Source organism: Mastomys coucha, unplaced genomic scaffold (genome assembly GCF_008632895.1).
Source record: "Mastomys coucha isolate ucsf_1 unplaced genomic scaffold, UCSF_Mcou_1 pScaffold14, whole genome shotgun sequence".
Classification (NCBI taxonomy): Eukaryota; Metazoa; Chordata; class Mammalia; order Rodentia; family Muridae; genus Mastomys; species Mastomys coucha.
The window spans coordinates 94,433,035-94,449,065 of record NW_022196896.1 but is presented as its reverse complement, the minus strand read 5'-3'; the positions used below and the strand labels follow the sequence as shown (position 1 = coordinate 94,449,065).

Sequence of the window (16,031 nt, the reverse complement as noted above, 5' to 3'; positions counted from 1 at the left end):
AAGGAGTTACAGAGACTAACTATGGAGCAGAGACTAAAGGAAGGACAATTCAGAGACTGCTCCACCTGAGAATTCTTTCCATATTCAGTCATCAAATCTAAACACTATTGTGGGTGCCAGCAATGCTGGATGACTGGATCCTGATATAGCTGTCTCTTGAGAGGCTCTGACAGTACCCAACTAATACAGAAATAGAGGCTCAGAGCCATCCATTGGACTGAGTACAGGGTCCCCAATGAAGGAGCTAGAGAAAGGATCCAGGAGTTAAAGGGTTTGCAGCCCCATAGCATGAACAACAATACGAATTAACTAGTCCCCTCAGAGCTTTCAGGGACTAAAACTCCAACCAAAGTGTTCACATGGGGGGACTCATGGCCAAGTTGGTCATCAATGGGAGGAGAGGCCCTTGGCCCTGTGAAGGTTCTATGCCCCAGTGTAGGGGAATGCCAGGGCAAGTAAGCAAAATGGGGTAAGGTTGTGAGCAGGGGGAGGGGGTAGGGAACAGGGGTTTGTTTTAGTTTTAGTTTTATTTTATTTTATTTTATTTTATTTTATTTCATTTTACATTTTTGGAGGGGAACCTGAGAAAGGAGATATCATAAATAAAGAAAACATCTAATAAAAAAAAGAACTCATTTAAAAACCGTACTCCTTGGAGTCTTTTATAAAACTAGATCATAATAAACTACTAGGAATAGATATGAGTTTTGGCTGTTTATTGCATTGGAATTCAGCACTGTTGAAAAATATTGTACCTGGGAATAGAAGGAAGGAAGTGTGTTTCAAGTAAGATGCTGGACTTGTGTGTTTCTTTGAGGGACAAAAGGGGATCACTCAGAGGGGCTTCCTCTCCTCTCACAAAAACAAAAAGAAAAGAAAAGAAAAAAAAACCTCCTGTCAATCTGTGTCCTTATAGACAATATGACAAAGGATCAACATGATGGACACAAAGCATTTTCCCATTTTACCAGAAATTACATGAACTTTCTCAATGAGGCTAGGTCCTCTTCTAGGCTCTAAAATCATGAAGAATAGAAATGTAAAAAAAGGTTTGATTAACAGTGGTGTCCTGCCTGCAAGATATGATAGTGCAGGTGAAACAAAGCTTGTATGAGTGGCCAAGCAATATCTTATTGTCCTTCAGACCCAATCCACAAGTTGGAATCTATACACAACACTGCTGGGTCGACCAAGGATCAGAGACTTGACATCTCAGAGGACAAGCGTGAAGCCTAATATTACAGTTCTACTAATATAATGTAGTAAATGCCTCCAAATAACATTTTCCTGAACTAAAGATCAGTACCTACCTCAGCGATCATCAGAGAAGCTTGCTCCTGCAGCACACATGGGAAAAGATAAGGAGACCCACAGACAGACATTAGGCAAAGACGGGGAAACCTCAGACTTAGGACTTAGTCCTGAACTGGTTGTATCCATCAAACTTCTGCCATCAAACCAAACCAAACCAACCAACAAACCAACCAACCAAACAAACAAAACACCCTGACAAAGCAGAGGAAGTAAGAGCCTGAGGAGATAACAGACACCATGAAAACAAGGCCCTCTAAACCAACAGGATTGGCATACATCTAAATTCACAAAGACTTGGGCACAATATATAAGGATTGCAAATGTCTGCAGCAGTTTGTTGTTGCACATAGCCCTGGGCTAAATGTATTTGATGTTAATTCTGTTTTCCTATGAGGGGCTGTAAACAAGGAATGAGTCAGCACTCAGGTGATTTCCTGTAAACCTTCTTCCCATCTTAATTTATAAATAAAGCTAGAGCCAGTGATTGGGAAGAGAAAGAGGATAAGAAGGTTGTTAGAGAAAAGAGGGGGAAACAGAGGAGAAGATAGAAGAAAAGCAGAGCAGAAGCTCATGGCCTGGAGAAACCACAAGTTCTAAGGGGTCTCATAGATGGGGAAGATGGTAGTGTAGTGGTGTATCTGTCCAATCTAGGTGTACAGCTTGTATTCATTAAAACAAACAAACAAACAAACAAACAAAAATAAAACCAAAAACAAAAACAAAAACAATCTAGGCACACAACTTGTATTCATATTAATTGAGTTGTGTCTTCATTGCTGGGGCATATTTGGGTTGGAGATTTACAGTTTGTGTAAGGATCTGAAAGGAGAAGTGGACAAAAGGCTTTATTGCAAACCCAGGAGTTATCTACAATTGATAACCACTTGCAAAGGAAAATTTAGTCTTCTTAAAGGGAGTCTCATGGGGATACAACTAAGGGTAAACTACATGTCCATCATTATACTGTCAACTGAAAATTAATTCAATAGCATTTTTGGAGATTTCTTATCAGAGTTTATTGTTGTAATTACTGAATTTTATGTTATCTATCATTTTATTTATATATTTTCTTTCCTTTTGCTCTGCAGGACATCTCTCTCTCTTTTCTCTCTCTATATCTGTGTATATCTGTGTATATCTGTCTATCTGTCTGTCTATCTATCTCCACTATGTGTGTATATATATGTATATAAATGTATGTGTATATATATGTGTGTGCATATATAATGTTTACATAATGTATCAAATATATAAATTATAACATAATATATTGTAATCATAATATGTAATACAAAATGAAATAAAATGTAATAAAATATATAATATATAGCATGTAATGTGTAAAGTGTAGTATATGCAGTATGCAGTTTATAGTATAATGAGTAATGTATAATATATAATATATACATATATATTATAGGTCCCAACATAATGTTTTCAGGGATTTCAGAGTGTGAACAAGTGGGTCTCTGCATCTATATCTGTCATTAGTCTTGTCCTAGGTCCTTTTTCTTCTGGTTATTCATTTCGTTCTATTCTTATGCATTAGTTTTTGTTTGTATTACATTTTATTATATTTTGTTATATTTATTGTTTATTAAAAGTTTATATGCTTTCTAATGAAAGATAAAAAGAAGATGGATTTGGATGGAAGGTGAGGAGGAAATGAACTGAGAGGATTAGAGGGAAACAAAACAGTAATTACCATATATTATGTGAGAACAAAATCAATTTTCAATAAAAATAGAAACAGAACTAAAAGTGAAAGAATGTGTTTGGTAAAAGTCTATATTGAAATGATCCTGTCTCTCCTTATGATGTAATTATTAGGAAGAAGAGTAGAAACATATGTAATAAAAAATTAAAATGTATTGAGTTATTCTTTGACTCATAAAGAAGGAAACCACTGAATCCAGGGAATCAAAGCTTTCCATTTCAAAACATGCCTAAGTTAATTTTAAACTCCATGAAATTGATAATCCTGTCTGTTTTCATTTAATATTTTTAACTTTGATACTTTATCTAGCACCAAAAAGAAAATAAGAAAATAAGGGCCATAGGCAGTTGTTAGGAATAGAGGAAAGGAGAGCTGGCAAGGAGTTGTATTGGTTAATGTCTTACCATGGTTCTTATAGAAACCCTTTACCACATTATATCTTTGATGTTTTTATGTAGTAGAAATGGTAGGAATAAAGATAATTAGGATTTTTTTCTCATTTAGGCCATCTGTTTTGTGCTGTTGCTATTGTTGCATTTTGAGACAAAGCTTTATATAGCCCAGATTTTGGTCCAGAATCTACTGCCTATACCTCTATTGGAAATACTGGACATATGTACCACCACATGAGGCTTTCACACATACTTAAAAACATTTAACTATACATACCTACACATACTCCAGTTACCTGCAAGAATCAAATGAGTTAGAGGATAAAGACATAGCAAACCTTCTAAAAGAAGTCTGTGCAACAACTTGGTCACATATGGCGACCCTGACTGTATTGCAGTAACGTAGTGAAAATAATGTTGGCCTTTCCTTTAAAAACCACAGTGTGGTGTATTCTCTGGACACATGGAGTAAAAGCTCCTCAATGATAAGAAATCAAGGTAGAAGAGGCTGACACTCTGTAAAAGCAGACTCCATGTAAGTAAACCTCCCTAGTGTGATAGAAAGCTGGCATGTGCATTGTAGTCAGTCTTAACTGTGGGAACCAGTCGCTCAAGTAGACAATGAGCACTGAGGATGCTCAAGATAGGCAGTGCTAGAGAAGCTGCTGGTGGTAGCATCCCTTCCACAGTTATACAGGATTTTGATAAATACTGATGAAAATGAAGGCAACCAACTGACATTTCATAATGAGAAGGTAAACAAGACACAGTCATTGACATCTCGTTGGGTGCATACTATATAACATGTTTCAAAGTAGCTGAGCTCTGTCCTGATTCCATGTCAAAACCTGCAGGCATTATTTTCAGTGACATTTCACTCTTAAAAGTTTAAATGTATTTTAAGTACATAAATAAACAATGTCCCTATTTATGTGTGTAACATACTGACTCTGGAAACAAATCTCAGGCTAGTAACTGAAACTTTAAAAGAAAAATTTCAACTCAATCAAAAGTAAATAGAATATTAAAGTGATTATGTTAGTGATTATGTTTCATATCATTTTTCTATTTCCCTTTGATTTTTTATATTTTAAATAAGTTACATTCTAGCTATGTAGAGCAAAGGTAAACATACTTAAAGAAGTCATAGTTTAAATGATAGAATATTCTCTACTATAGATATCTTCAATTAACAGTGGATCTTCAGTCCACTTAATGGATCAATCTAAAAGTTCCATTAACAGGCTTCATGTACTTTCTCATAAAATGTCTGTCCTCAGAAAAGTTTTCACTGCTTCTTATTCTGACTGACAGTCCTTTCTAATTTCCGTTGGTCCAAATAAGATTTATTTAGGTTTATTAATTTGTTACAAAGGAACTGCAGTAAGTTTTTAATAATAATTATCATTATCACTGATTAAAATTATATTGTTTGGTCCAGATGGAATTCTTTTCCTGGAAGCAAGAATGAGTTTGCATTGTGCAAATATAATGTGTTTAGATCCAAACAGGCAGATGGCAGATTGACAGACTACCGCACACTCATGATGTCAGTAGCTGTATCTCACTAACACTTGCTTTAAATAAACTGTGTTACCAAAATAATCCCCTTACTTTTCAAAAGATAGCTAGACTTGAGAGCCTAAACGTTACGTGAAGTTGAACATGGTTCTTTTTACTTCCAAAAATAGACTCTCATGCTTTCCAAGGTCCAGGCAAAGGAAGTGTCAGTCAAGTATCAGTCAGAGTTGTTGATCTTTGTAGGTTATCTTGGGCACTCTCATTGGACGGGAAAAACCGCTAAGTCGGAACAGTTGTCAGTGAAGTATTTTAAAAGTGTGATTCAAGAGAGGACTGTGATATTTGGTGTAATTAAAATTTTCAAGATATAGTTTTCCTGGTTAAAGATGTTGAATTTGTAATTAATGATATACAATTAACAAAACTTTTAAGAAATTGTCTTTAGAAAGGCTTTAGTCTTTAATAGCTTTTCATGGATGCTTAATTTTAAAGAAAAGTCAGTGGTGCACTTAGGTTTGGAGTGAAATTCAGAAATAAGTTTCAAGGGAAGTTTCCTCAGTTAATGTGTTTCTTTTGTCTTTCTGGAAGTCTCTGTGTGGAACAGCTAAGCCCACTGAGGCAAACACATATAGATGAAACTTTGAGCTTAGCTCTTAGAGGATCTCATCTGAAAAGTCAGATAACATCTTAGACCTATATATTAAACAACTGACATTAAGCTTCCTAAAACTTTGCACTTTTTATCTCCTTGATTTTACCTCTTATTCTGATGTTTTATGGTGTGCTGGAGTATATGTTCTTGTTCTCATAGACCTCATCTTCTTCCCTCAAAATATCACTCCTTAACTATTAGTGTTGGTTGTGAGCTTTGGAAGTTAGATTAAGTAGAATAGATTAATGAAACAGCAATGCCCAATAATCAAAGTGAAAGCATATAACTATTTACTTGTTTAAAAGATGACATCTTGGTTTATTTCCTTCTCATGTAAAATGTCAGACAATTTCACGTATCAGGACACTCTGCTTCAGTTTCTGATACAGAGAACATTCAGGTTTTGGCACGTAGATGGAACCTATTTGGGGGTTGTATCTCAATTCTAGCATGATGTGAAGGCCTCATCCTATACAAGAGTAGATCATTAAGAAGGTACAAGAGTGTAAAGATGTAGTAAGCTTGACTTTTCCCCTTCTTCTTCCTTCTGTGCAGGTGGAAGATGCCATAAGTCTTGCACTGGCCGATGCTGGGGACCGACAGAAAATCACTGTCAAACCTGTAAGTGTGCAATAGTGAAAAGTAGATGCTTTGAAAACGTCAGTGGTGTATGATGCAACCTTCTCACAGTTCTAATCACCTGCAATGTGAAATGAGCTCCATTTGCTTCCATCTGAATAAGCTATTAATACAACAGTAAATAATTGTTTCTCCTATGTCTTTGTGGTTTCTCATCTAATGACCTCCACAGCACATTTGTCATGGCATTAGCTCTGACTTTGAAGTCTATGTATCAGTAAAATGAGGAGACTCAAATACATGAAAATTTATATTAAATCAGTTTCAAATAAAGTGGTATTTGATCGCCTTTCCCAAGTGCTTATATAGTCATTCATGTATTACAAGAAGAAAACGATAAGAAGGATCCTGTGCCTGTTTGTTCAAGGCCATGAATGTGGCACATACATGTAGACCACATGACTAATATGTTTACCATCACTACTGTTACCAACAAAACTTACTCTTAGATTATGCTTCCTTTTGACATTTAATTTAAGTGTGTGTGTGTGTGTGTGTGTATGTGTTGGTATGTGCACATTATTGTTAACAGTAGGTTCTTGACTCGGTCTTTAACTACGAGCATTAAGCTGTCATCGTTGATAAGTCATTTGAAACAAAGTATGCCACTGCAAAGACCAGGAGCAGAGGAATAAAGTCTGTCTTTAGGATCTTTGCTGTGTATGCATGAAACCCTGGTTTGATCCCCAGCCCTAAACACATATACAATACTTTTAGCATTCTTAAATTTCTATTATACTCAAAATATGCCTGATATTCCATCAATATTATAAGTAAATAATTTCTTTTATCTTTGAAAACAAAGCTCTATGCAAATGATAATCTCCTCTCTGATATACTAAAACCAACATTAAAAAAATATGTCAAAGGTGGTAAGAACATGAAATGCATACTTTTGATATCATAGAAGATAAAAATCTTGAACATTGCACAATGTCATAATTTTAGATAAAGATTTAAAGAGTTCACACTTATCTCAGTTCTTGACATTGTATTAATAAGGAAATAACAAAAGAAATGATTATAGTGTAAGCCAATTTTTATAGCATAAGCCATCAACGGAAGGAGTAGAGAAAGAATACACTCCCAAAGATATAATATTCTTAAATTAATTGTTTAAGTTATATATATGTTAATATTCAAATTGAAGAAATATAAACAGAACAACATAAAATTGTCTATTTACCTGTGCCGCTTTTGTTCAGCCAGCAATTAGCATTCATTTTACTTTTCAGAAAATAACCTCTGTAGATAAAAGGGTGCATGACTATGTTTCTTTCCCATTTTTACTCACAACAGCTTATTATGTACTATATGTATTCACTGTCTTCCTGTTACTATGAGACATACCTGTAAAGTGATAAATTTACAAGAATAAAAGTTTATTCCGGCTTGCAGCTTTGAACACTTTGGTCACTGAGTGATTGGGCCTATTGACCATGGGCATATTGCCAGGCAGCATCTCATAAGAATATGGGAGAGAAAAATGTGATGATACATTGAAGAGAAGATAGATACAGAAAGAGATCATGGTCAAAGAATCCTCATGAGGAGTACCCCTCCAAAAACAGAAACTGTCCCCACAGTCCTCACTTTTTATAGTGTCCACTATTTTCAAATGACACTGTGAGTTGGGGACCATGTCATTAGTACCATAAGTTTTAGAACATATCCAATACAAACTATAGTATAAAACTTGACTTTAATTTTTATTTGTAAAATCTGTCTGATCTATACATTTATTCAAAGGTAGATTATCTAACAAGTAGATAATATGTTAAGTCTTCCATATTCTGATTCTCTATGAATTTTAAGAATTTATCACTTTCTAATACATGAATTTCTTTTTTAAAAATCTACAGCTTCTTAGATTTAGAGATTTGAGTATATTGTTTTGTTCTATTTTGAGAATTCCATAAATCAGTACTGTATTTACATCATCTCTACCCTGCATTCACTTTCCTCCAACTGTGCCTGTGTTCCTGAGAGCTCCTTGAATTCATGACCTCTCTTTAAATATTGTTTTACACATTACATGTATACACACACACAGACGCACACACACAGCCTTTCCTTGTGTTTAGTGTTGCTTCTATATGTATTTCCTTGAGGCTGATCAATTGGGAATGGGTAATCTATTGAGGGCTTCTCCTTGGAGAGGCTGACAATCCATCTCTCAGCAGCCATTACCTGTAGCAATTTGTCTAGGATTGGAATCTTGTGAAAACTTCCCCACCCATGATAGCATGTCAACTTGTGTTACTGACATTGTGCGGGTCTTATATAGGCAACCATAATTTTGAGATTTCATTGGTACACTTTTCCTATCATGCTCAGAAGACACTATCTCATAGAATGTGCCCTGAGCTTCCAGCTCTTAGAATTCATTCCCTTCTTCTACAATATCCTATGGTCTTCATTGTAGTGCTGGCATTGTAAACATATCAAGTGAAACTAGACAACCCCCAGTCAATTGTTGTCTGCATTTTTACAGTTGTGGATATATAAAATGTTCTCTGATGCAAAAGGAAGCATCTTCAATGGGTAAGAGCTACACTTACATGTGGGTGTAATGATAAGCATTAAGAATGCATAAATTATACTTAGGAAAAGATATAAGAGACACTATTGTACCTAGAGGATTTATTGCCATGCTTGTCCTTATTCTGGTTTGGAGGTTTATCTGCCGTATAGGCCTATTCATTTCTTTTCTTTCTTGAAGCCTGCATAACATCTTTACATACTATCGGAGACAATCCTTCACTTACTTTATTTATAATGGGAACTCAATTCCTACAAATCTTGTGTCTGAAATTTGTGGTGTCTTCAGCAATAGGGTTTTCATTTTCATGTTCTGGGAGGCAGCCAAGAGCTACTCAATAGCCCTTATTATTTGGGGAGGCTCTTAAGTACTCTGGGCCAACAATTTAAAGGTAGATTTTTTTCATGCATGGCACTAGGGATTTTGTTAGGTAATATAAGCTATTGTGGTGAGTATTGTCAACCTGATAGGCATAATTTCATTTAAACTATACACATAGACAGATGACATACATACATACATACATACATACAGACAGACAGACAGACACACATGCACACACACATACATACACACACATGCACACACACACACACACACACACACACTTAACATTTCCCTGTGTCTTTTGAAAATATTCTTAGTATTATTTACCTCCACTCCCTCTGACTTCCTCTATGCCTCTCTTCCTCTGTCCCAGTTTAATTTCCTCTTGATTTGCCTACTTTCTTCTTCAACCATATGTACTCATTCTCTCCCTCTGTAAAACTCCATCAACCTGACCTTTACTGTCCATGCATACCTACATGAATTTTCATAGTATTAGTTCTTAGAAGTGGCATTTGTAGGGTCACAGACTTGTATACTCATACACTGACAGAGCTCACCAACACACGATCACATTTTTTTCGTAATGATTCCTGCTGCCAGAGTAGATATTTGCCAATGCACATTTTTCTATTCCATGACAAAATAATACATTCACAATAGTTTTTAGCTTCTATTAAATGATTAATATATAAAAACAAATCAGTATCCATTTCATGTAGATGTCAATGAACTCACTTAACAGAAACAGTATTCTGTGGCAGGGATTTTTAACAAGAATTTTAAACCAGATTCTAAACTAAAACTCTGTCACTATGGGAAATACAGTGTTTAGAGACAGTATGAAAGGATTCCAAACCTAATCATATGATGCTGGGTTAGTGCTGGCCTGATATCTAAGATTATCAAGAATCAATGCCACACTTTGTGATGGTGCATCAGAGAGACATGGAAAAACCTACAGGTACTCATGGTCTTTTCACAACAAATAGCTTCTGAAAACTCAGGACTACAGACATGGATGCTCATACCCTGCCTTTTAAATGTAGGTGGTAAGGGTCAAAGCTCAGGTCCTCCTGCTTGTACAGCACATATACTTCCCCATAATGATACAGTCACAGCCCCACATTACCTTTTCAAAGGGTTTTCCTATATTCTAGTGTAGTGGGAAAGAGAGACCTTACTAAGAAGCCCACCATTCTATTGTTTATATAGAAAATCATAAGACACAAGATGATTTGATTCACCTATTATTTCTGCATAGAAATGAAGGTCACTATCACTTTTCAGCCTTTTGACTAAGAACAAGTTTAGAAATTAAGCTCACTATAACATTATAATACAAAATCCACTTAATGGTCACCATATATTCTACATAGTCTACAAAATTTCAATATATATATGTGTATGTACAAATTTTAGTATATTATACATTATCATAGAATCTAATAGATTGTAAAATGTTTCCATTTTAAATGTTTTAACATAAATTTCTTGTACATTGAGGAGGACAATGATCTTTTTCAGTTGTTGTATTTGTAAAGCAGATATTGGGTTTCAGCTTCTGTGTTTGAGTCTGAAGATTGTTCTGTCTCCACCCATGTTGCAGAGGGCACTGCAATGGTATGTTAGCTTAGAACATCTTCATGGAGACAGGGGTTTGGGAGGAAGTGTGGGATGGAAAACAGTTAGAGGGTGGACTAGAAGAGGAATAAAATCTGGAGTGTAAAAAAAAGATTAAATAAAATTAAAGAGAGATAAAAGATATGTCATGTGATGGAACTCATAGTTGTCATGGGTAAACAACTCCATTTACATTTCAGTTACCACGTCTATAAAATTGAAATGGTTATTCTCAACTCCAGAGGGTTTTTTTTTTTTTTTTGAAAGAGATTCTATTCAATGTCAAAGTTGGAACGCTTAAGCATTTTGGAATATAGACTAAGGACCCAATGAGGGACAGTAGTATAAAAACTGAAGAAAGTATGCTGGAAGCAGTTTTTCACGATAAGTGAATGAAAGATTGTGGGAAACTGTACAGCTCAATCTAACCTGGAGATGTCTACAGACATCTGCTGCCCCAAGCGAGGAATGAGAAACAGAACTGGGGGGCGGTGGAGGTTGTTAGCCCTTAGAAACAGAACTGGGGGGCGGTGGAGGTTGTTAGTCCTTAGAAAGAGGACTGGGGGGGTGGAGGCTGTTAGCCCTTGAGAAACAGGACTGGGGTGGGGGGGGAGGCTGTTAGCCTTTGCCTTTCATGCAGATCCTTCTCTTGAGTTGCTTCACAGATAAACTACTCATACATATTTATAGAGCCGAGCAAATCATATTTTGGAACTACTCACACACATAAGTATCATAAGGTCCAAATTTTATAGTTATAAAAATAACTTCACATTTGAGTGATAATTAGGCTTTGTGGACGATTCTGTAGGGATGAACAATCCCCAGAGCTTTCATAGAGATGAATTACGGACAACACAGAATTCTAGTCTCCCCTTAGGTTTTCCTCTGTGGCTCTTCTGTGAACTAACGTGGCCTACAATAAGTTTCACAGAATTCACAATATTTTTTGAAGCTTTTGTTAATATTCTACTTAACTGTTTGACCACAATAAATATATATTTTCATATGTGCAAGATTTAGTCTCTTAATTACAAATTATTTCTTTCCCCGTGGCTGAAGTAAATTCCTTTTGCTGAGAGCTTCCCTAGAGGTAATTAATTTTTTTGTTTTCTTTTTCTTATGTATCAAACATTCCCTTATATCTATTGTGGATTTTTTTTCAGAATTTCAAAATATTAGGAAAGGAAGAACAACTACTCTGGTTTCCTTCATCTCAATTCAGGAAATTAAAGTTAGGATAATATTTCATTTCTTCTCCTTTCCACTAACTTACTCCTGTGGATGTACCTCCTCGCTGGTATGACTAGAGGTTGCCCTGTGTAGCTAAATGGTGAGAAGTCACAGTAAGACAAATGGCTCAGCTCTGGGAGGAGTTCACAGTGATGATCAAGTTGTTTGGCGAGATGAAGCAGGGGAGTGATGAGAGCTGACAATCTCTGTATAGGGAGCCACAGGGGGAAAAAAAAAGATGTCAGTGTATCATGGTACCTTGAAAGAAAAGCTTCAGGGTTTCAAAACAGTGGAAAAATTCTGCTGTGTTAAACCAGAGTTCACAAAATGAAAGTCCAGGGAGACTTTATTGGCAGATTATCATACACAAAGGATTATTTGTCCAGTTTTCAGGAATTATTATTTATATTTTCAGGAGTTTACAATTATGTGTGTTTTCAGTTTCACTATATTAGTTATTTTATGCACTGGCTTATGAGTCAACATTGATTTGAAGGCATGTTGAATACTTTATGTATGTCCTCAGTAGCATTTCCTGATGTTTGCTTATAAACCGGAACCAGTAGGTATTTTATAAAATTCTCTATTAGAATAGAAGATTTGTTTCTAAACAAAATATTTTAAGAAATCTTAGCCCTGCTAAGGGATTTTATACATATTAATGTAAGTAAATGATGCTTGTACAATCTTACTAAGTGCTCTGCTCTGATTTACCCAAGAGCCTGATTTTCTGAACAACTTGAATTCATGCTCCTTAAATCCTTTTTTAATGCTAGAGCATGCTGACCATAGAAACCTAACAAGAATATTTCTCACATCACTGCAAAGGGTCAAAGAGATCTTAGGCTGGGATACTGAGAGATGCCTTACATGTGAAACAGCAACTCCAACTTGAAAGTACTTTTTAAGCTCAGTTAAATCGTGCCTGCCTTGCTCCACAGCACAGCTTAAGTAAATTGATTCAGTGGATTAATGTAGTCATGTCAGGGGAGACAAACTTATCTGTTGTGTGAAGGCTGAAGCTTATACAAGTATTATTTAGTAAGCTTGCCGGGAAGAATGACAACTCTGTCTATTCACAAGAACTGAGTTCTGAGGTCTGAGTTGTATAGGTATAGGTGTGAAGGAGACTAAGCTTTAAGAAATAAATAATAATGATTAAAGGAACCATGCTATCTCTGTCCCTGCACGATGTATGGAGTGCACTTATCACATTTAAAATAGATACTGCATGTCCTTTGTTATCTCCAGTCACAGATTCAGGCCAGCTCTCTCTGGGCTCCTACTATCAGGAAGGATGGTGATTTTATTTTACACTTGTCTTTTGTCCTACCAGACCCAAAGTCAGCTCACTTAGCCACTGCATTTTGAGTGAGGAAAGAGAAAAATGCATACATTAAAACATTACCATTTGATTTTCCCAGCCTATGCATCCATTTTGCAATAAAATCGACGTAATTGTCCTAAATTGCAGATTGGATAATTAGAATGTTTTAAAGAGGTATCCTCCGATACTCAATTTTTCATCTTCTAGGTTGTTTTTCAAAGGTCATTTCTTACCTAGAAACAAATTAGAAAATATATGTATTTAGCAATAGAATGAAAAATGTGTTATTGAAGTATTACAATATAAAAATTGAAGAGAAAATGTGTTTCAGCTGTTGGACTAAGTAGACAGGGTACTTTTGCTCATTTGTCATTAAATTAAGCTAAGATTATTTTAAGACTAAAAATTTCTACTTCCATTTCATTTTTTTAGATTAAAAAGTCAATATGCTATATAAAATTGTTAATGTGATATTTAATATATTTATAAACATTTTTCAAACAACATTTTATATTATTTGTTGTTTCTATGAAGGCCTTATAGTCTATCTTAAGTAAATTGAAAGTTTAACACCTTTCTGCATAGTTTATTATACTTAAAAATGTGAAAGTCACTTTTACATTTGCAATGTATTTAAACATTATTTAAAATGGTAAAAGAAAAAACACCCCTTTGCTTCATTCATTCATAAGGAAGGAAAATATTGAAATATGACGTGTCATATTTGTTTTTAAATATACCTATGACAACATCAAATGAAATATTTAATTTTATTAAATATTTATTACTCAGAGGTTTTTCCCCAAAATATAGTCAAGAAAAAGTAACCACTCAAAATTAAGTTGTATTTCTCTCTCCATGAAAATCTGAAGAAAACAAAATCTGTAAATTATGAAACTCAAATGACAAATTGTGAGGATAATAATCTAATTATACTTGTGTGCATGCATAAACATAATTTATCATACTATAATGGTATTTACAGTCTTTGTAGAACAATATTATTTTAAAGGAAGGTGCCAATGTGGTAAATTTCCAATTAGAACTGAGAAAAGCAAGTGGGAGTTAATGTGAAGTCGAAAAGAGCTGTGCTAGCACCCCTGATCAATCAGGGGAAAGCAAACCTTTGTTAGGAGCCAGCATCTTTAATTAAAACTCTTGTATTTACTAATAACTTTGTACATCTATAAGCCCTCTTATTGATTTCAATTATTTTCTATTTTCCCCTTTTTGAATGTATAGTTTCTGGAGACATTGTAAAATTAAGGAACACATTTCAGTGGAGTAATTTACACACACTTAACACGTTAAACAATGAGTCAATAATTTACTTGAATATCATGGCAACAAATTGCTATTAGTTATATTACCCTGATATTCTTCATAGATTTGAAGGATGAACATGGTTTCTATCTAACCTTTATGTGAATGTACCTTTATCTGAACTATGGTACAGATGAAGATCCAGTCTCATTGGGAGATCTTGCTGGGTGTCATGCTAAGGGATTGTGAGGCAGAAATACAATATATGGAATTTTGCCTTTCCTGTGGATATTCTGAGATGAGAAGGCAGATAAGATCATGTCATGGAATTTGACAGATGTTTCTGAAGTCTCATGAGCTCCGTTGAGCTACTTTTGGTTTTGTATCTTCTGTCCACCTGTCTGATGTCCCAGTGTTCTAAGGAAAAGGTTCAACAAATAGATGACATCCATGATGATAGCATGATGTTTATGATGAGAAGGATAGTAACAGACGCTGGGGTCCAATGGGTTTTGTGGTCCCTCTGATCCTAATTTGGACAGGTCATCACCAGTGGATTCATGCTTGTGAAGTAATTAGAAGGATAATTTGCTGTAGAGTAGGTATACAAGGTGAGCTCAGGTTGTGTTTTATACTTTCCTTATTTGATCTATGTGAACTCAGCTGAGAACTGTTTTCCTTTTTTATTAATTAATTAACTAGTTTATTTATTTACATCCCTAGTGTGCCCCCTCCATGTTCCTCACCCACTGACTTCCTCCCCTTCAATTAAGAAGAGGGGGCATGCTGCCCCCCACTCCCCACTGTATCACCCACCATGGCACATCAGGTCTCTGCTATATTAGGTGCACCCAACGAGACCAGACAAGGCAGCCCTGTTGGGGAACCGATGCTGGTTGCAACTTGTTAACAGACTGTCAAGTCACTCCAATGGACCCTGGCTGACAGTAAAAATGTGTGAAGTAGATTAGATTAGAAAAAAAATCATGCCATATTCAAAAGCATTCTTTATTATATACTAAAGCTGTACATGTGTAGTGTGAGTCTTATAATCACTATCCATTGTTGCTATTACTGAAATGTAGATTTATATATTAGCCCTCAATAGGTCCCCTTGCCCCCTCTATAAAAGTTCCAATTTGAAATCGCTTACATGTTAGATGCTATGAAGTCACATATGTTTATATGTATGTGCATGCATGTATGTGCCTGTTATATAAAAGGCTTTAGCAACATATATGGAGAGAATTGGTTAGTTTTCATTATGATCACTCTCAATGTTGTTAATTCATGTGGCATAGGAATGAGCTGGTTTTCAGGAGGGAAACCAGAAATATGTGAGATTGTTTTTAGCTACACAGAGTTGCATTTAAAATAGTTTCTTGAACCACCTTCCTCACTATTCTAAGTCCCCTTGACCCTTTCTTTCCTTTAAAAACATATTATTTGTGGCATCAACCTTTTTTTTTTTTTTTTTTTTT

At 35.3% G+C, this 16,031-nt stretch overlaps 1 protein-coding gene across 4 annotated transcripts in view; it reads left to right on the top strand.

Annotated features, from left to right (window-relative positions):
• The window catches only part of Erbb4 (erb-b2 receptor tyrosine kinase 4), a 1,021,671-nt gene that overhangs the window by 703,867 nt on the left and 301,773 nt on the right, over positions 1-16,031 (top strand). For all 4 annotated transcript variants that reach the window (XM_031367819.1, XM_031367817.1, XM_031367820.1 and 1 more), the window contains exon 5: positions 6,152-6,217. In XM_031367819.1, the coding sequence (XP_031223679.1) occupies positions 6,152-6,217 (66 nt within the window). The remainder of the gene's footprint in view (positions 1-6,151; positions 6,218-16,031) is intronic.